Here is a 22,359-nt window from a genome sequence, read left to right as displayed (position 1 = left end):
CATGATATTGATAAGGACTTGATGATGTATCACCACATGTTTTGAAGTAATGTAACAAGGAATTGATGTCTGCCTTGATATTTGTTTAATATGAGTCCTACATTGGATCAAGTTCCAAAGGAGAGGAAATAAGGAAAGATTGTACCACTTCATAAATGAGATGACAGAATTCAAGCATCAAATTATAGGCTAATCTGTGTGTCAAGTGTTGTGCTTAATGTGTTGGAAAGACTGGTGAGAATCAAGATCCAGAATTGGGTTGACAACAGCAGTATTATCTTTGATGGATAGCACAGATTTGCTAAAGGGAATTCACATTTTAGTAATTACTTATTATAATAATAATAAAAGTCATTAGAGAATGAAAACAGTAGGAGAGACGGAATGAGAGAGAGAGGTATGGCAGTGTTAGAAGAGGAGAGAATGGAATGAGAGAGGTATGGGAGTGCTAGAAGAGGAGAAAATGGAAACAATAGGAGAGAAGGAATGGTAAGAAGTATAATATATGGGGGACTCAATGATCCATGGTGTTCAAGATAGGAGGAACGATAGAAAGGGTGGCTTTGGCAGTTAAGAGAGATGAAAGGGTGGATGAGATGATTGTGGGAACAAATGACTTGAGTGGTGGTGTAAATAGGGCAGCAAGAGATATGAGATTCTTGCTTGAGGTGGTACGAAAGACACAGAGAGGAAAGATAGTGTGTGTGTTGCCTAGGTATGATAACGACGAACTGAGCAGAAGAGCGGTAATGTTGAATGACATAATAGCTAGAATGTGTGACAAGAGAGGACTGGAATATGTGGATGCTTGGAGTGCATTTGAGGACAGAGAGGAATTGTATGCAAGAGACCCCCTTACATTTGAATGAGGAAGGATGCAGGCATCTGGAGAGATTGCTGTTCTGAAAAAGTCAGGTGTGTCCCAGGGAGGATGGTAGCAGGGGTAGCCTCTTGTGGGAATAGGTACGACATCAGGTAACACTGAGCCCAGTGGAGTCTAGAGGGGATAATGCTGGGTATAGAAACAATGGCATTTTTTTGCTTTATACTAATGCAGGAGTATCCGGAATAAGGGAGAGGAATTGGTGGCACAGATAGCATCAGCCTGGCCAAAAATTATTGAGACGTGGTTGACAGAAGAGGATATAATAACAGGAATAGAAGTCGCTGGGTACAGCATTTTTCAGCAGGATGGGAAGGGAAAGCGTGGTGGTGGAGAGTACTGCTTATGATAAGTGACGACCTATGTCCTCTAAGAGTAGACTTTGGAAGGCAGTGACACTAATGATTTTGAAAGCATATGGTGTGAGGTAGAGGTTGGCAAGATATTTAGTGGGGTGTTGCTACAGATCCAGGAGTACAGAGGGTGAGGACCAGGAAATGTTTAGACAGTTGAGTTTGGCAAGTGCAAGAAGAATGATTGTTATTGTTATGTAGACAGTTGAGTTTGGCAAGTGAAAGAAGAATGATTTATTGTTATGGGAGATTTTAACTACAGTAGTATAAACTGGAGAGAGGAAGATGCATGTAGCAATAAGGGAATGGAATTTCTGGAATTCTTGAGGGACAAATGTCTTAGGCAACATGTAATAGAGGGAACAAGGGGGTTCAAGAGTTTTAGATTTGGTTATAGCATCAGAAGAGTTGATAATAACTGAGATGACATCTCTCCCACCAGTTGGAGAGAGTGACCATATGGTTTTGACTTGGAAAATGAATAGACATGCAGGAGTATCAAAGAGACGGGAACGTATGTGGAATTATAAGGCAGGTGATTATAATAGTCTAAGACGTCAACTTGGGGAAGTTTCATGGAGGGAGGAATTGGAAGGCTGGGATATCATTAGTGCATGGGAAATTATGAAAGAATATTTGTTAGCAGCAATGGTAAGTTGTATACTACGAGTGAACAAGAGGACACAATTTGGAGTAAAGTGGATGACAAACAATATTAAACAGGAATTGCATGCAAAAAATTGGCTGTGGAAGAGATATAAAGAGACAGGTGAAGAGAAGATGCATAAAGAGTATAAGACACAGGCCAGAAGAGTGACTAGTATGATAAGGAAGACTAAACTGGAATATGAGAGGAGATTAGCCCTAAGATCCAAAGAAAATCCTAGGGAATTTTTTTAGATATGTGGCCAGTAGGAGGAGAAATGACTGTGGAAGAATGACATTGTGGGATAAAAATGGGAATAGAGTGACTGATGCAGAGGACATAGAAGAATTGTTCAATGAACACTTTATTGGAGTATTTCATCCTGGAGGAGTCGGTTTTAATGCTAGAGGGATGGGGCAGGTTTAGAGGTACAGGAGGAGTGTGTTTCAAATACTGAGTACTCTGGATGTCAGTAAAGCTGTGGGACTAAATGGTATTTCACTACGTTGATTAACTTTATACATATATGATACCAAGAATAATCTAGAAGGCAATGTCCAATTATTTGCTGATGATGTAAAGATGAGTATGGAGGGTGGGGAGAAGTAATAAGGTCCCTACAGACTAATTTGAACAAACTGGGTCTATGGTCAAATGATAATGCATGTTAGTTTAATGTTGCTAAATGTAAGGGTAGCATTTTGAACTCAGGATATACAGGCAAAGTAAACAGTAAATTAGAATTTTCTAAGTTGGTTACATTATCACATTGGATAACTGCAATGCTAAAGAGGAAAACAAATGCAAGAAACAAGACTTTGATGAAACTAAATCTAAACTGTTGTGCTCAGATATGGTCTCCTGGATTTCTTGGAGATGGGCAGACAGTGATAAATTATTATCATTATGTGACACCTCCAGGGAGTCCAAAGACTCGTCAAGGGAGAGTGTGCCAACAGCATCGAACAATTGATCCCCTTCCAACTACGAACCGCGCTCAAACTTGGTTAACTTTTTTTGCGAGCTATTAGTAGCAGAGGCTCTACCAATCGACCAACCTTTGCTGGCAAATATCTGAGGTAACCAGAATGTTATCTGGATTATGGAATGATATGAAGACAAATTAAGAGAATGTGTCTTACAAATTTGAGAAACAGATGGCAGCAGTAGAAATATACAAATTGGTAATGAATACAAGATCGTGGTAATCTTCCAAATGCACCTCTAGCACAATTAGAAGAACGACGGTAAGTTGCACCATTTGACTGGAAAAGGCCTAAGTTCAATTCTTGTTGTGACAAAGGAATGTGTGTGTGTGTTTCCCCCCCAACTGAAGATGAGTTAGCCAATCTCATACAGAGGTAGCGGGGTTTTTCTCCCGGAAACTTGTAGATGGCCTTCAAAACACACGCAATTTACAGACAAAAAATACTGGTGTTGGTGGTGGACTGTAGAGTCTCTCAATGAGTCTTTGGAGGTGTAACAAAATAATAATAATAATAAAATGTTACAGTATAGATACAAGTGAGATTTTAGAAATTCATGGCAAGTGGAGAAAACTTAGATCATCTTCAGAAGCTGCATAAGGATGTGCACAATGACCATGTGTTCAAAGAGAGACAAGTAATTCAGGCAAAGTGCAACAAAAAAGGAGGATCATCTCTCATTGAGTCCTTGGTAGTTGTTTTGGTATTACAGACAAAGCTGCAACCATTTAAATTTTTCAGGATGAAAACTTGCTTTCAGTTAAAAAGCCCATAATAAAAATTTGCATTCTAGATAGGATTCAAACTTCAAACCCTAGTCTTTCTAACAAAAGGATATACTGATATCCACTGAATGGACTCTCTCTAGAAGAGAGTCCACACACTTTTGTTTTGCTACCATAAAGTAAATAAATGTTGAAAATTTAACTTTTCTCAGAAGCATTACCAAAGTAGTCATGCTTTTCACACAGATATTATACATAGTTGAAATATAAGAGGATAATAATCTGCTATTAGAACTCTTACTAGAAAAAGAAAGAAAGCACTTCTCCTAATTGATTTCCTTATTTCTAATTTAGCATCTCTTCTTGGTAACAAAATTGAGAGGGACAATAGTAAATAAAGATGATATAGAGATCTGCATTGGATAGGATGATTTAAACAGATGAGGCTTGAGCAAAAAATAATGGTTATAGTTTAATATAGCAAAGTATAACATTACATGCTGTGGAATGAAGTTACAATCCATATATTACAGTGACTAAACTGGACTAGAGGAAAATGATGAAGCTAAGATTTTGAGGACAATGATTGATGGGAAGTTGAAGTTTGGAGAGTATATTGCCAAAGTGGGCAAAACAGCTTAAAAAAAAAAAAAAAACTGAATGTTGAATATGTTAAAAAAGAAGATGGGATTTATTAATCCTCTTTATAAGGCTTAGGCATGGCTGCCTCTTGATGCCCAGGTTTGGTCACCTGGGTTTCTTGGGAATGAGGTGGTGGTGGTGGAGAGGATAGAGAAGAAAGTGACTAAGATTGTGGTAGATCTGTGGAATGCTCTCTATAAGAACAGATTGAAGATGTGTGGGTTACAAAGTTTAGTTGATATGATAGAAATGAGTTAAAGAGGTTTTATAGGAGAATGATGTGAAATAAAATTTTTCAATACATGACAAAAAAGGGGAGAAACAAAGAATCAACTTCCAAGAAATTGTGTAGGAGTGCGATTAGCAAAGACGTGCAGACTGGGTTTTCAGCTTGGAGAGTGGTGAATGAATTGTTTGCCAAAGGCAGTTGTAATGCATTGTTGGTGAATGAATTTAAGAAAATATATAATAGGTAATGTATGCATAATGGTTATGTGGATCTCTTGCAATGAGACTTTTGACTGAAGTTATAATCATATATATATATATATATATTTTTTTTTTTTTTAAATTAATTTTTTAAACAGCAACGAAGAGAAAGAGAAGTTATGAAATGCACAAACCAGCCTAAAAGAATTTTATGCTGTTTATCAATCAGATGAACCATAGTAGTGATTAATCAGAGCAATACCTGCTAAATCATTATTGGCACTAAGTTACTTTGAGGGGTTCTTTCTTCTCTAGATTTTTTTTACTTACAAATGTGAAACTGATTTTAACATCTATTAAGTGATTAAGCCTGAACTGCAAACATTCAGCAGTTCAGGCTTAATCACTTGAACTATATATTATTGGAAATGACCCATATAGAATTATAACAAAAGAAAAGAACACTTTAAAAAGAGCGAAAATATGCCATATATATGTATGAAAAAAAAAAAATTTTTTTTTTTTCAGAATAGTGAACTGTGGATCAGAATATATGAGTACAACAAAGTAAGCTGGCAATGAACTAAAAGATGAGAGGATGCTCAAGGTATGTTTTCCAGGCAGTAAAATGAGTAGAGTGATTGAGGCATTGGATATGAAGAGGGGGCGAGCAAAGGCATTGATAGTTTTAATAGGTATGAATGACAGAAGACAAAGAGCATGTCAAAATGGATATCAGGAGGCTGCTTAAACGGATAAAAGAGAATAGTGTGACAGGAAGGGTAGTAAGCATGTTGCCTAGGTATGACTGTGGTGAGATGAGGCAGAGAGCAAGAATTATGAATGATGTCGGCTGAAATGTGTGAGGAGATGGGAGTATAATTTGTTAATGTGTGGAATGAGTTTGGAGGACAAAGTGAACTGTATGGGAGCAACGGACTGCATTTAAGTGGTTATGGTGTGAGTCGCTTGGAGAGACTGTTGCTGGAAGATAGAGAAGTGAGTACAGAAAATGAATCAGATCAAGTGGGAAGTGATGCAGAAGAGCACAACAGGAGAGATTGAAGAGGTGGTAATGAATGAGGAAGTAAGTGGCACGAGTATGGAAAATGAGAAAATGGGTGTGCACGATGAACAGGGAGGCTCAGGGTGGACACAGCATGAGAAAGGTGGATGCTCCAAGAGGATGTGAGAGCATGTGTAGACAGGAAAGGAATGGAATGACCTGGGATCAAGAGGAAACAGTTGGAATTGAAGAGGGTTCTAAAATGAATAAGCAGAAAGAGAAATAGTCCAGGACAAGCATGGAGAGATCACATCAAATAAGTGGTATCAATGGAACTAGTTGTAGATCCAGGAATGAGCTGTGGTGTTTGTATACAAATGCTAGAAGTGTAAGAAACAAGGCAGATGAAATGGTTGCACTAATTGAGTCTATTCACCCAAAAATTGTTGGAATAAATGAGACATGGTTAGATGAGGACAACATCCTGACAGGAATAGAAATGGAAGGGTATGATGTGTTTCGTGAGGATAGAAGGGGTAAAAAGGGAGGAAGATTGCTATTGATGATAGAGAGAGAGTTGTGTCCATACAAAGTAGAGATGCAAGAGGGAAATAGTGCCAGTGGTTTTGAGGCAGTATGGTGTGAGATAGAGGTGAATGGAATGAAATACTTGGTTGGATGTTGATATAGATCAGGTAATGTGGATGTTAGTGATAATGAAATGTATGCTCAAATTAGCCAAGCAAATAAGAAAAGAGTGATCATTATGGGCAATTTTAATTATGGCAATATAAACTGGAATGATGAGATCACAACTGGAAGTAAAGAAAATGAGTTTCTTGAGTTTTTGAGGGATAACTACCTCAGACAGTATGTAACAGAGGGCATGCAAGGATTGAGGGTCTTGGATTTGGTCATCTCATCAGAGGATGCAATTATAAATGAAGTATCAAATCACCCACCAATTGGTGAGAGTGACCATGAGGTGATTACCTGGGTGGTTGCCAGCAGTGTGAGAAAAGGGTATATGTGGAACTACATGGGGAAGGGGGGAATTATGAAGAGCTCAGGAGACAGCTTGCAGGTGTAGCATGGAATGAGGAGTTATCTGGAAAAGAGATTAGTGCAGCTTGTAGGATTTTCAAAAACTATCTAGTAGATGCAATGTCTAAATGTATTCCAAGGGTAAGAAGGTTAAATAAGATAGGTGTGAAATGGATGAATAAAGAGATTAAGTATGCGATACAGAGAAAAAGGGCATTATGGAGGCAGTATAAGAGAAGTGAAAATAACCAATTCCATGAGGACTACAAAGACCAGGCAAGGCAGATGACGTGGTTGGTGAGGACAGCTAATGAAGCCAAAAAGAATCCTAAGGAGTTCTTTCAATATGTAGCCAGAAAAGAAAGAATGATTATGGAAGGATGACATTGATTGGAGAAAATGGTATAAAGACAGCTGTTGCAGAATCTGTGGTGGAGATACTTAATGAGCAGTTCATAAAGGTCTTTCGATCTTGTGAATGTGACTTCATGGAGAGATTGAGAGCAGTTGATGATGGAGAAGAGAGACTGACTGTAAGTGAACAAGAGGTGTATGGGGAGTTGAGCAAACTAGATGTAAATAAGGCTGTGGGACTTGGTAATATATCACCACGTATTCTGAAGGAATGTGCCAGGGAGTTGACACCTGCCTTGACATATTTTTTAATACGAGTCTTGTACTCGGTCAAGTCCCTAAGGAGTGGACGGAAGGCAAGATTGTGCCACTTCATAAAGGAGGTGATAGAACTCAAGCATCAAACTATCGGCCTATCTGTGTGTCAGGTGTTGTAGTTAAGTTGTTGGAGAAGCTTGTGAGAACTAAGATTCAGAATTGGATTGACAACAATGGTATTATCTTTCATGGGCAGCATGGATTTACTAAAGGGAGGTCATGTTTTAGTAATCTACTTACTTATTACAATAAGGTGACTGCTTCCATGGACAGAGGAGAAGAATACACAGTAATATACTTAGATTTTGCAAAGGCTTTTGATTGACTATCAACTTATCATGTGGTAATCTAACTAGAGTGGATGAGGTTGGATATTAGATTAGTGCATTGGATTGGAGACTGGATATCTGATAGGTATCAACAAGTTGTGTATGGGAGAGCTATATTCAGGAAAAGGAATGTTACTAGTGGTGTGCCTCAAGAGTCTGTTTTAGGGCCACTGCTGTTTAACTTTTATATTAATGATATTGGTGAAGATTTGGATGGAGATATTCATTTGTTTGCAGATCATGCAAATTTGGGACAAACCATGAAGAGTAGAGAAGATGTTGTGGCCTTACAAGAAGATTTGAATAAATTGAGTGATTGGGGCAAGGGAATGGGGATGCGAGTTCAATGTTGCAAAATGTAAGGTTTTAAAATTTGGAAAACAAAAATGGGAATGCAGAATTTATGCTTGGTGAGGATATACTGTTGGAGGTGGAGGATATATGAGATCCTGGGGTGATAGTGGATAAGGATCTGAAATTTAGGGAACACATAGCCAAAATTGTGAAGACAACACAAAGGCATCTGGGAATGATGCAGAGGACACCGACTTGTAGAAGCAGGGAGATTCTTGTTCCACAGTATAAGGTTTTGATTAGGCCACACAGGGACTAAGGTAGTTTCTAACCTCTGGATTGTCGAGTATGAGGAAAGATTGAGAAGATGCAACTTGCAGAGTCTGGTGGATAGGAGGAAGAGGAGAGATATGATAGAGACCTACAAGTTATTAAGAGGTTGTTATAGGATCAATGCTGGAGGGGTTCTACAGAAAATAGTGGGAGATCAGGGGAGAACCAGAGGTCATCCCTGGAAACTGTATAAAGAGGATGTGAGAAGCAGGTTTTTTTCGTGCAGAGTTGTGAAAGATTGGAATGCCTTGCCTGAGAGTGTAGAGTGTCTGCAGAGAATTTGAGTGTGTTTAAAGCATGGTATGATAAGCTGTGTATATGATAAAAGGATGTCCTAGATGAGTCTTCGACTCCATGGGATCTTGGGTAGTAATAATAATACAGCAATTCCTCGATTAATGCGTCATTTTTTTTCGATACCTAAATTCGATTAGTGCACCTATATACATCTTAAAAATAAATGTTACAGATTTTAAAAAATTTTCAATCTATACGTTTTTTTATGGCTAACTGTTTTAAAAAATCACTCACCAGGATGAAATAATTTAGTTACCGTGAAACATTTTACAAAGTTATTTTTTAATGGCATACTTCACTATGTTCCAGATTTACCACCAAAATTTATGTCGTCTGCTTTACATAGCATTTTGCTGATCATATCTCGTGCAATTGTTTTCCTTACTTTTTTATTTTAAATTATTTTCCTAACTTTTACTCATGAGTAAAAGAATTAGTGAGCAAAAAATAAAAGTCAATGATGAGCTGTGTGTATCTGATTGGAAGAAAAACTTGAAATAATAAAGAAAAATGAACAAGGTGAGTCCAGATCAAAGATAGGACAAGGACACAAAAATGGGTGAATCAACTGCTGAATACAAAGAGAAAGGTAAAGCTTCTTCAAGTTCATCATGCATGCACTCGAAATCAAAGTATTATAATGATTGAATTAGAGAGACTTCTTTTTACAGGGATTGAAGATTGTAACCAAAAATGGATCCTGCTAAACACTGGCCTTATTAAATCAAGCATCATCTCTTTGTAACCTGGAAAGAAAGGGCTATCAATGATGGAAAAGAAAAAGAATTCCAAGCTAGTGCTGGGCGATTTGAGCGTTTCAAAAAGAGAAACAGCCTACATAATATTCTAATCACAGGTGAAGCTGCAAGTGCAGATATAAGGAGATATCCAGAAATTTTGAAGAACATTGTGTAAGAAGGGGGGGCTAATGTGATCAACAAATATTTAATGTCGATGAAACTGGCCTTTTTTGGAAGCGAATGCCTTCCAAGACTTTTCTAGCCAAATCAGAAATCTCAGCCTGGTTATAAAGTCGAATGAAATCACTGCTAGCAATATGCGAGCCATTTGGAAGCACATTCTTTCACATTGTGCAAATGATTTTAGAGGCTTTTCAAATTAATCTAAGTTAATTAAATCTCATTCTGAGAAGTTGAGTGATTCCGACCTGCTAAATTTAGATGCACAGCAGGAAGATCCTGAAGAATATGAAGAAAATTTAATCACTGACAAGCCCAAAGAGGTTTCACAAAAACAATTTGAAAATAGTTTTCGTACAATCAAAGTTTTTAAGCAGCAATGCTCAGAGACTGAACTTGGTGAAGAGACAACCAGTAAAATTTGCAGTAGAGGCAATAGGACATACCGTCAGTTGTATGAAAAAAAAGAAACTGAATGCCTGCCAAACTACATTAGCTCAATTCTTTGTTAAGAAGCAGAATAATAAATTTATATTTTGAATATGTTTTATTGTCTTTTAGCTTCATGGTTTTCCTTTAACTAGGCCCTGAGACATATCCTAATCCTTTTATAAAAAAAATCAAGGGTCAAAAAAGAAATTTGAGGAATGAATTATACATTTTTCCATAGGTTATTATATTTGATTAATGCGCCCGTTTTAAAGAACGCTTTAATCGAGGGATTGCTATAATAAATAAACATGGGAAGCAGATTTAGCAATACACTGAGTCAACCTTGCAAGTTACACATAAATCAATACAGATGACTCATGCATGAACAATAGGTCCACCAATGATTATAGTTGACAAAACAATCGCTGTCATATTACAGTGATACGTTTAAAACAGAAATCAGACCTTACAATTTATCAATCCAACATTTCTATTTTTTCAATAGAAATGACTGAAAATTCAATATCAGACCTTAATTGCAATATTTTAGATTACCAACACATTTCATACAACATTCTCTTTAAAATTTCAAACAATACTTTTTTTCGACCAAATCATTAAAAAGAGAATTTAGAGTTTTTTGTTGGTGTCTTTTTTTTTTTCCAGCCACAAAAGGCAACAGCAGCAAAAGAAGCATTTTATATATGTAGATAAATTAAAATACATATATAAATTATGCTATCAGTGTTTTGAGGAAAAGTAGCAAAAATAAAGAAAGATATAATAAGAAATATAGACAATAAGAATGTTTTGGGACTAGGAAGTATTGAAATGCTTGTTATCTCCACACTGAAGCTTGTCAGTGATTAAATTTTCTTCATATTCTTCAGGATCTTCCTGCTGTGCAGCAAAATTTAGCATTATTATTATTAGCTTGATATAAACAACTTCTTCAAAATTAATCTGTAATTTGTCAGTTCCTAACATTTATCTTCTATAGTGCTGCTAACTACGTGATCCATCTAGATCTGGTTCTTGCCATTCTTGTGTCAAACACCTGTTTTGCTAGCCTTTACTCATCTTAGAGTAAAGGCTAGCAAAATAGCCTTTACTCTATTTTGACACTCACATCACGTGTCTAATCTTAGATTAATAATATTAAAGAATGTGTAAGCAAAGTTAATGCTAAGTTCTTTCTAATCTCTTAATTTTTAGCAAACCATCACATCATAGTCTGTCTCTGACCAACTGTTTATTTTTAGACCAATGCTAGGCTCTCTAAGTCACAGCAATTAAACAGAATGTAATTTCTTAAGAAATTCATGTTCTATAGTTTTATTCACCAGAGATTATCATTAATTTTGTACATGAATGCATCTTACTCTGTTTGTTTGGCAAAGTGTTTTAATTTAAAATTCAGTATTTTATAACAAATTTCATATTTAATACCATTTAACTGGCACTTAGAACCTATGTAGCTCAGTCATTAATGACAATTCCATTTAGTTGGAAAGACAGATTCAAATCCTGTCTAAGATATGAAGAACTTAGAGAGGCTTTTCACAATTGAAGTTGATTTAGCCGGTCTCACAGAGATTATTATGTCAGCCTAGTTGACCGAGTGGTTAGCATATCCATTCTCCAGCCAAAAGGCTGTGGGTTTGAATCCGTGGGATTATGTTTGTGATTGTCTGTGAAAATACTAGTGGTAGTGGACGGTGGTAGATGGCGTTGGTGTAGATGATGAAACAGTTGCGGTTGGTGGAGACAGAGAATTGTAGAGTAGGTGCCCCCTCCCTCGAGGAGTCAATCAACTCCCTGGAGGTGTTACATAATAATTATTATGGGATATCTCCAGGGAGTCCAAAGAATCGAGGGAGGACACCTACTCCACAATTCTCTGTCTCTACCACTCAATCCACCAACTACAACAAACTGCAACTACTTTCATCATCTACACCAATGCCATCTACCGCCGACCACCACTAATATTTTTTAGTGCTAAGTCCCTGCCCATGGTGGGATTCGAACCTGCAGCCTTATGGGTGGCGTATTCCACCCAATATTATGCTAACCACTTGGCAGAGTTTCTTCCAGAAGCTGCGATTTTTCATTCCATAAAACCAACAAACTGGCCAAAAAACACACACAATGAACTTGTATGCATAATCTTGTATACAGACAAGATTATGTGCTATCATATTATTAATTACGTTTTCTATGAAACAAGTTACCATGGCAGGCCACTGAACTTAACACATACAGGAAAGATGACATGAAGTTGATTTACTTGCTCCTGACAGGGGATTAAGGAAGATGACACATGAACTAATTTCTAATACAAGGACAGTATTTTATTATTTTTTTTTGTTGTTGTTTTTGTTACTGTTTGAAAGAAAAACATGAACTGATGGCTTATACAGAAAGATGCAGCATGATCGGAGGACTAAAAAACTGATCCAGCTAAATAATTAGAGACCAGATAAGCTTCATTAAATTGGGTGGCTTACTGGTTACTGCATAATGAAATGGCTATCTATAGATAAATAATTTTATATATGTGTGTATGCGTGCACATGCATCTGTAGAAAATGCAAGTCTCCATAGCTGGGTTTTGATGGAGCACTTTGGTTAGAAAGACCTGGGTTCAAATCCAGTTGATGCAAGGAACCTTTATCAGAGCTTTTCAATCAACAATGAGTTAGCTGGTCTCATATGGAGTAGGCTTCTTCCAGAAACTCTGGGTTTTTTTTTGTCCCTAAAAACAAGGAACCAGCCCCACGAACACACGACATATACAGGATACTACTGAAAACAGAAGGCAATGGGAAACCACCTTTCCTATAAACACACACAGACATTATACATTTGTGTCCAAAAGCTAAGGACGAACTACATTTTTATCTATATATGAAAAGATTTTCATGACTACAGCCAAATGTGGATATAAATTTACTGCCAACATACAAACTAATAAATTATATTACACAAAAAAAAAGTTATGCATTTCATAGAAATTAAATCAATTTTTTTTTAGTAAAAATGTTGCAAACTTCCTAAGGATGTAGTTAAGGAATTAATGCTCAGTGCTTATAGAAAACTATATGGAGAGACATTTCAGTATAATAATATGTCCACCCCAACCTGCAATGCAGCTCTCACACACACAGCACCAAGTGATTCAGGAGTTCTTGAGGCAAACTGGCCCACTGATCATTCAGAGCAAGGATAAGGCCCTGGTTGTTTTCTGGAGGGGGATTTTGAGCGGCAACGTGTTTCACTATTGCACCCCAAACATGTTCTATGGGAGTTGAAATCTGGGGAGCATGCTGGCCACTTGATTCAATTAATATCCTCAGTCTCCAGAAGTATCTCTACTGCTGCAGGTGAATTCTTCACCTACAGAACCATGAAACAATTGAACATGACATTGAAGAACTTCATTGCAAATAAGTTTACCACTCATAGTCCCTTTTTTTCAGCACTTGTAGCTCGTTGCATCCATTAAGCATAATTCCTCCCCACACCAGCACTACTGTATCTATCCCTTTCAAGAACATTCTTGTGATGATAAGCAGTACCACTTTCACACCAGATCAAGTGCCATCTAGAATTAGAGGAAATACTAAAATTACTCATCTGTAAAGAGTAGTACATTAGACCGTTGGTGTCTTGTCAAATTTTTATGGATACAATACAACTGAAAACGTGCTCTACAATTAGCTGTGAATAAAAGGATGCAAACTACAGGCCTCCAGAGGTGTATAGGCCTACTTTTCGCAGATGTCTTGCCACAGTTTGTCGAGATATCTGCATACCTATGCTTGAATAGAGCAGACTTGCAAGCTGATCTGCGCAGCCTTTTACCCTTTGCATGCAATTCAAAAATTTGAACGTGCACCCACTTTCTACTCAAAACGTGTGTTGATTATAATCAAAAATCTATCTTCATACTCCATGATAAAGCGACAGCAACTTCTTCGAAAATGTCTGGAACACATCCCACTGATTTGAAACGCTGCCCAGTCTGGATACAACGCTATGTAGATTCCATACTCCCTGACAATAGCAATAATTCTGTGGCCTTCAAGCTTTCCAATAATTCTTCCCTACATAAAATCATCTGAGCCCCCATAGCTCAGTCAGTATAGATGAAGTCCTTTGGTCAGGTAACACCTGGGTTCGATTCCTATCAGTGACGTGAAGAACTTTTATCTGATCTCTTTTGACGAAAGGTGAGTTAGCTGATCTCATACGGAGGTGGAGGGATTTTTTTCTCCCAGAAACTCGGGTTTTTCGTCCCTCAAAACAAACAAACCAGCCAGTAGAACACATACAATTTACAGACAAGAATACTTAGAGGCATAGGGATAACCCTCTTATCCTCATATTGCGGTTAGGAAATCCAAAGATACTTGGAAGACTGTTAGCACTTAAGTGTCTGTTAAAGACACTGATGGATGGATGAAATCTAGATGATGTCTTTGATACATTACAAGACATCCTAGTTTACAACTTTATTCCTTCACGAAAAGAACTTTCTTCAAACACAAATTGCCTAGCGCAGCCTTTTACCCTTTGCATGCAATTCAAAAATTTGAATGTGCACCCACTTTCTACTCAAAATCTTCAGTTATACAAATTGTGACAAGCTGATTCATCTGAATTTGCAGTTGTAATCTTCAGAAATAGTGTTCATCCTTAAGTTTTGGACACCAGAGTGTGTATGAGAGAGAGAGAAATAAGGAGAGTAGGATATCAAATATTGGGGTGTGCTATGGACAGGAAATGGGAAGAAAAGTGACTGAAATATTTAGGTAGATAGGATAAGTGAGCAACATGAAGGTGATAATTTTAAACGCCTTTATAAACTGGAAGCAGGAAAGTATGCAGGAGTAAGGAGAATTTCTTAGCAATCAGAATTTAATGTCATGGAGGTAATACAAGTGTTGGATTTAGTATTAATATCTCAGAAGTCATCATATTACAACTAGGCAGTAAGAGGGAACTATACAAGTGTTAAGTTTCAGTGATCGGCAATAAGTGAAATTTCTAACTCTCAGGAGAAGAAAAAAAAACAACTTCAGGACGATTACTTAAATTATCTCATTACAACTGAATTAACTAAAAAAAACTTGTATAAGATCACTCAATATTCATAAACCTAACAAGCCTTCCCCTTCCATTAAATTAACCTTGCTGAATATACTTCATCTTATATATTAAAAAAAAAAAAAAATTTAACCCATTTTGGGTAGAAACATACTTCATCTTATATGAGATGATATATGAAACGTGCTTAATTCGAGTTTAGCAATACTGATGTAAATTCTGCTATCCATATTGGAACGTTCACTTGGAAGGACATCATAAATAGACGAGGGGCATGTAGAAATGCACCCTTCTCTACAAGCCAAAATTTTATATAGAGCATTTTCAGAAACATGCTCTTAATACTGCCCTTGTTAAACTTTCTATTTAGAGGCTAAAATACAGTGATGACATGTTCTCTCTTTGTCCATGACTCAGACATCTTAGACTCATTCCTCCTCAACATCCTAGAATCCCCTAATCCAAGTCAATAGATTATATTCCAATCCTATATTCTCCAATTTATGCAACAACCTTTCATGTCGTGTCCTATCAAACGTCTTAGAAAAATCCAACATTATCATAGTGTATCCATTCTCTTTATCCAAATCAACCAATAACATTGTTATAAAATATGAGCAAATTGCTAAAACATGACTTTCCTTCGGTAACCCATGCTGCTCCTTGCAGTGTATAGCTTGTTTACCCATTTTTGTATACAAGTTTTTACCAACTTCTCTACAATCTTAGCTACCACACCAGAGATACTGATAGGTTGGTAGTTAGACATCACTTTTTGCACTACCCTTGTACACTATGAAACTATCATACATTCCTGTGGTATCATCCCTGAGCTGAGACTCAAGCTATATAAACATGTGAGAAGCCTAGCCAATTCAGCTGAACATTCCTTTAGCAAACGGGCTGATATTCCATCTGTCCCTATTGACAAATTCTTATCCAGATTAAGCAACAGCTCTTCAACCTCATTTTCATGAACCTCTAACTCCTCATCCAATGTAGCAGTAGCACTGGGCACCATGTTATATATGCCTGGTTCATATATCTTAGCAAAGTGAGCACTCATTAATTGAACAATATCATTAGCTTTCAACACTTGAGTACTATCTGCATATCTGAATGCAAAAGAATAAAATTATTCTTTTGCTTGTGGCATAATGATAAAATTGTTTTGGATTGCCTTTAGCTTGCATGGCTAATTTCTTTTCATACACTAATTTAGCTTTCCACACAATACTCGATACTTTTCTGGCCCGAGCTTTATATTTCATAACTTCTCTCACTCTTATCCTCACGATATTCTTTCCACATTATCATCATCTTGTGGATCTCTTGCTTAATAAGGTTGCACATCCATTTCACTCCTAACTTATTTATTCTTCGAACACTAAGGATACATTCAGATACCAACTCATTTAAGCACTTTTGCAAAGATTCCCACGTATTGCTGACATTCAGTAACTGATACCATGGGACCAGGAGAAACTGAAGAAGAATATGTTAACTTTCACAATATTACTGTATATGTCACACATATTTAAAAATCTGTGTTGTAGGCAAAAGCCCATCACATAATAAACAAAAGGCAAGTAGTGCGAGTTACATTCATGGGGCATGATTATTATCCAAACAGTAATTTCACTGTCTGTCACTTGCATCATAAAACTGCACAATTTATATGTATTTCTGTCTTCATGTTAAGTGTCAGTTGCTACTGCAACATTTTTTTAATACAAATAAAACTGACACTTTTTTTGCCCTTAATGTCTTAAAGCTAAAATCAATCCAATTTTCAGGTTGTGGTGGATGGACAATCAATAACAAAGCTAACGGTGGCTTACAAATGTAATTAAAAAGAAATTAAAATATGCTGACTCATTCTCGAGTTACTCTGGAAAAAAAAGTAATTAAAGTAAAAAATTGGGGGGGGGGGTCTTTAGTCCAGTTGAATACATAACAGTGGTGGCCGGCAAAAATTTTAAGTGGGGGGTGCTGCATATACAAAATAAGAAAAATAATTCATTTTTTCCTAATCAGTGACCAATTTATTAATGAATAAATTTACATATTAAAAAATTGCTTTATTAAAAATATTTCACCCTTACTACAAACACACACCAATAATAAGTTTCGTACACGCATGCTTATAATGCGTGCAAGCATACAATTTATCTGTAGTGACACTGCTCATGGAGCAGTGTCAGAGTCACTTGTTATGTGCAGTGATAAGTACAAACAAATATTGGCGAGTCTAGCTGCAATTGGCTGAACATGATAATTCAGACACTACGTTAGATCGCACTTCATTTGTTTCATAATCTAAAGCATTAATCAAACAATTCCAATTATTAACTATTCAATCAATGTCGAAACATAAGCTGTAACCTTTAACATGTTGTATTGCATTTATATAATGTCAGCATTGTTATAATTTATAAACACAAACAAAATTTAATTTTTTTTGTTTTTTTCCTTGGGGGTGCTACATTGTCACAGTGCTTATTTACAAGCCACCACTGATACATAAAATAAGTCTTAGTAAGGGAATACCGTGAATAGACATATAAATACAAAATTAATGACGGAAAATCTCACGTGAAAACCAGTCTTATATTCAGTACCTTACACCTGAACAGTCTGGACTTGTTTGCCATCTTAACCAGACATAGTTCATTGGAAAAAGACCAGAGTCCTTCACAAAAGTCGGTTCCTCATAGAACGGCTTTATAAAGAAACATGTGAAACTTTACTCCACTCTCCTAACTTAAACAGATCTGATGGTTTACGTCTATCCCCTTTATGGGAGATAGTACTTTACAAATCAGCTAATCTTTCCTAAACTTTTTATTGTATATATAGTTTTTTTTTTTTTTTTTTTTTTTTTGTTAGGAAATTTTATTGACCTTTTTAGTTATCTTACACTAGCTACTTAGGTGGTGCTTTTTGGAATTGTCAGTTATTGTTTAATTTGAGCTTAATATGTACTGAGGATGCCTGTGACACATGGGGGAAAATTATACTATTAAAAAATCTTTTCATGTGAGATTTTCCGTCATTAATTTTGCATTTACATAAAATAAGCTAAGCTACTACTTGCAAATTTCAAGTTCAGGAAAGTCCCTCAATTTCATATCTAAATAAACATCTTAAAATCTGACTCTTATATAGAGAAATTAACAATGAAACTTTTGAAAATTTTTATGGTGTATGAATAATTAGCTTTCAATGCAAGATGACTTCCACTAATATCTGTTAAAGGTTCTATGCTGTACCAATGCACAGCTATGCCGAGAGACTAATATTCGCTTGTTATCCATACTGAAATTAGATTGATTTTTATTCAGCATTAATAATTGAAATTTCAATCAAATCCCATTACTGTTTTTGCTTGCATATTAGTCTCAATGGCCTACCATAGACAAATAACTTGGCTTGTTTGAAACCTAATGAACACGAGATAAGACAGTTAATCTCAGTGTGTTATGACTGTCATTTGTGTTTTTCTGGTGGGCTTGTTTTACAGGATGAAAAACAAGTGTCCAGGAGAAAAAAAAACCTACCACCTCCACATGAGACTCGCTAACCTATTTCAATTTACTGCATTACATAAATTATATTCTGAATATGTTGAGAAAGAAAAATTAAGGTGCAATGCACATTATTAGAAAAGTATTTACTCATGTTCTTGATTACACTACTTGGAGATGTATCTTGAAAATCTTCAAGGCCATTTGAATAAATTAAGAATGGAAGGAACAGAAAAGGCATTCACTAGAAATCTGAAGATACTGGCCTTTAAATGCATAGTATTCAGAATTCTTTACTAAACATCAATCAACTTTATACTGTATTAGCATACTTTGAAACTGATATTCAAACTTAATTTGTGGAAAAATAGTAAAAAAGAAACAAATGTTATTAATGTTTAAATTTGCAGATCCTTTTTGGAAAGATTTAAATTTCTTCTAGATATTCCTGAAAAAATTTAGTTTTCTCACTACAGAAAGCTAAACTAAATAATGCATAAAAAAAGTTTTCATTGCTTAGATAAGCAAAATAATTGTTAATAGTAGGTGCTGAAAAAATTGTGACAGAAATTAGAATAAAGACAAAATAAACATTAGATTATAAAAATTAGAATAAAGAGATGAAATAGTTACCTACAAACAGTACAATAAGCTAAGGCAGTATTATGATGTGATTACACTGAAGTAACGAGTTCAGTAATTCTATGATTTTGTCTATTGCAGATAAATGCAAATGAGTGCTTAGCATTTCAGCTTATGAATAACATCTCATTAGAAAAACATTATGCATATCTTGCAAGTGATGTTAAAAAAAAAAAAAAAATCCAGACAAATCATATCTCATTGTTCCTTTGACCAGAATCCAAGTAGAGAGAAAGCAAGCATGAATGTGAGATAATCTTTTACTATTCCCCGACGTAGGATATTTAACAAAACCAAGCAGCATAAAATTTAATGCATGATGACACATTAATAAAAATCAGAGTAATGCATTTAAAATAATGCTACAGCCAACTTCACTACATCAAGATACAAGAATGGTGAAGTACAATGATAAACTATCCACTAATATATTCAAAGCTCACCACATTCAATGGTTCACTAACCTTTTACATGCTGCAATTAAGCTGTTGATATAAAATGCCCTAGCAATATATTATATCAAATACTTTTACTTGAATTTTTTATATTGTTGTATTATGCAACATCTTATAGATCATTTGAAATTGTGACAAATGAGTTGCAGTTGGTAACTAACCACTTAATAAAAACAACAAAAATCCAAAATTCTAGTATTATTCTTAAATATCACTATTCAATTATTTTAAACTATATCACAGTTATGTAAAACATGTGAATGTCTTGTTTCCCCATATGTATGGGATTTAAAAATCCCATACATATATGGAAGGCATATATTCATCCCACGAATCCTTCCTCTCTAAGAACAACTATAAACGGGACTCTAAAAAAATCCAGGATCCTAAATCTAAAATAACTTTAATACTGAAAAATAGGACATCACTGTTAAGGAAAAAAAATCTATAAGAAAATTTATTCATGTTGTAATTTATAAATAATTTTTGTTCTTTAAATCAAAAATAACAATTGTAATAATAGAAATAGGACATCACTGTTACTGGAAGGAAAACTATCTGTAAGCAAGAATGTTTATTCATGTAATCAAAAATTAAATTAGCTTCATGTATTTTTTTTTTCTGTTTTCACTAGAGGTCATGCCAGTGAGTAGCATGTGATCAAATCATTGTTTCTCTAGCTTACGGTTTGAAACGTAACGCAGTTTGTCTTGTATATTTATGTATGCTCCAGATGATGATCTTGATATGAAGATCGAAACGTCGTGATAATAAAAAGTTATTTTAACACGGTTGTAGAATCCATAATTTCAAAAATGAATGTGAATGTCTTTAATTCCCATATCCCAGAAATTAAATAAAAATATAAATTGATCAATGAAATATCAAGACTCAGTAACATTAAATGTGATCATTCTCACCTTTTTAATATTTTCTTAATTTTATATATAATCAATATATTTCGAACTAAAATATTAAGGTTACGCGCACTTCATTAGAAGTACACGTTGCGTTTCTTTAAAATATATATTTGCACTTAATGATTTAAAAAGAACGAAATATAAAGCAAATCAGTATAAAAATAAATGTCAACTATGTCTTAATTTTCTGGATAGTTCAACGATTCATACAATTAATCAAGAAATGAATTTTAAATATTGATTTTACTATTTTCTCCAAGTGACAATTCGTCTGTATACATAATTAACCTTTAATGTATAGCAAAAAAAAATGTCATTGGAATTCAGCCACTAAGCACTTTCTATACTGATAGGAGTGACGAACTGAGCTATGAATTTAATTTTTAAAAAAAATGTATTAAAAATTTGCAGATGACGTTAGTGACAGCTAACTTTACTACTCTGCGTTTCCAACATTTGTCACTTTTCGCGTTTTTGACATTTAAGCATGTGTTACTTAACTACTAAAAAGTCTATTCATACTTCTATTTTATCGGATATATTTCATTACTTACTCATCCCGCAGAGCACTATTACACATCAGGTGTTGCCTAGCATTCTCTAGTACGCCTCATACACTACATCACAAACCGTCAGTTGCCACTTACCGATCGCTTGGGAATCGAGACTGTTTCGGCGCTGTGCGTCGATGTACTCTCGTCTACAGGAAATGGATTATCTATTCCACGATATTCTTCCGCTGCTGAAACAAACGGGAAGTGCAGTAAAAGCATCGAACATTTTATAATTGCATCAATTTATTAGTCATACTATTAAGACTTAAAAATATATGTAATGAACACAATTTGATATAGTCATCAAGTGTAACAATCTAATGTGTGCAAAACGAACTTGGCTAATTAAAAATCACAATTTTTTTTTTAAGTCGCAGACAAGGTTAGAGTCGAAGAGAGTAAATACCGCATCTAGATGTTTATAATATAATCTGCAGCAATTTAGCTTTCCAAAAGTTTTTTTTTTTTGTTAAAAAATCACAAACGAAATTAAATACTTCCCAAAGAAAAAATAGTCCTCTTAATAAGCACTGATTGTGATTATGAATTTTGGGAGAATTGACTGGCAAGTTACTCTTAAAATTAAATGAAACAGAGAAATCTGGCATTTTAATGGGGTTTGGGTACGTTGGTTGAATGATAATAGGTAACATTATTCTGGGTATGAGAAAGCACTGTTTCGTATAACTGGACGGCATATGTAGCGCTATTATGATTTTATCTTAAAACAGACTATTACTGTTAATGTATTAATTATATATATAGGAGGAGTGTTTGTATTTAATTTTGTGCGAATTATGCGAATTTGATGCACAAACTAAGTTTCCCTCAGCATGAAAAGGACAATATTTGGTGTAAGGGTGTATTAAAAGCAAAATTAAAAATTAGTGCAGTTTAATCACCATTTTCAAATTACTTTCAAAGAACCAAATGTAAGCACATTTGCTGCCGTTAATGACTAGCGAAAACTGGTGTGATTGCTTAAGTCTAGTACACTACTAAAAAGACTCTGAAGGGTTCATCAGTGTTCTTTTTATTAAGGTTTTGATTCAAGTTTCATTTATGTAATAATACTGTTAAAATGCTAGTTCTCTTGGGAAACATACAAAACAGAAACCCAAGAATATCATGGATTAACACTGTTTGAAAGTTATTTAG

The 22,359-nt window shown here is 35.3% G+C and overlaps 1 protein-coding gene across 1 annotated transcript in view; it reads right to left on the bottom strand.

The window, feature by feature from the left end:
• The window catches only part of LOC150095665 (solute carrier family 35 member G1-like), a 138,110-nt gene that overhangs the window by 17,973 nt on the left and 97,778 nt on the right, over positions 1 to 22,359 (bottom strand). Inside the window, exon 3 of the mRNA XM_090410757.1 lies at positions 21,295 to 21,389. Within this exon, the coding sequence (XP_090266883.1) occupies positions 21,295 to 21,389 (95 nt within the window). The remainder of the gene's footprint in view (positions 1 to 21,294; positions 21,390 to 22,359) is intronic.

Source organism: Typopeltis vanoorti, chromosome 20, assembly GCF_054136105.1.
Source record: "Typopeltis vanoorti isolate ZY-2024b chromosome 20, IOZ_Tvanoo_1.0, whole genome shotgun sequence".
Lineage (NCBI taxonomy): Eukaryota > Metazoa > Arthropoda > Arachnida > Uropygi > Thelyphonidae > Typopeltis > Typopeltis vanoorti.
The sequence above is the reverse complement of the archived record's forward strand: the minus strand, read 5'-3'. Positions and strand labels throughout refer to the sequence as shown.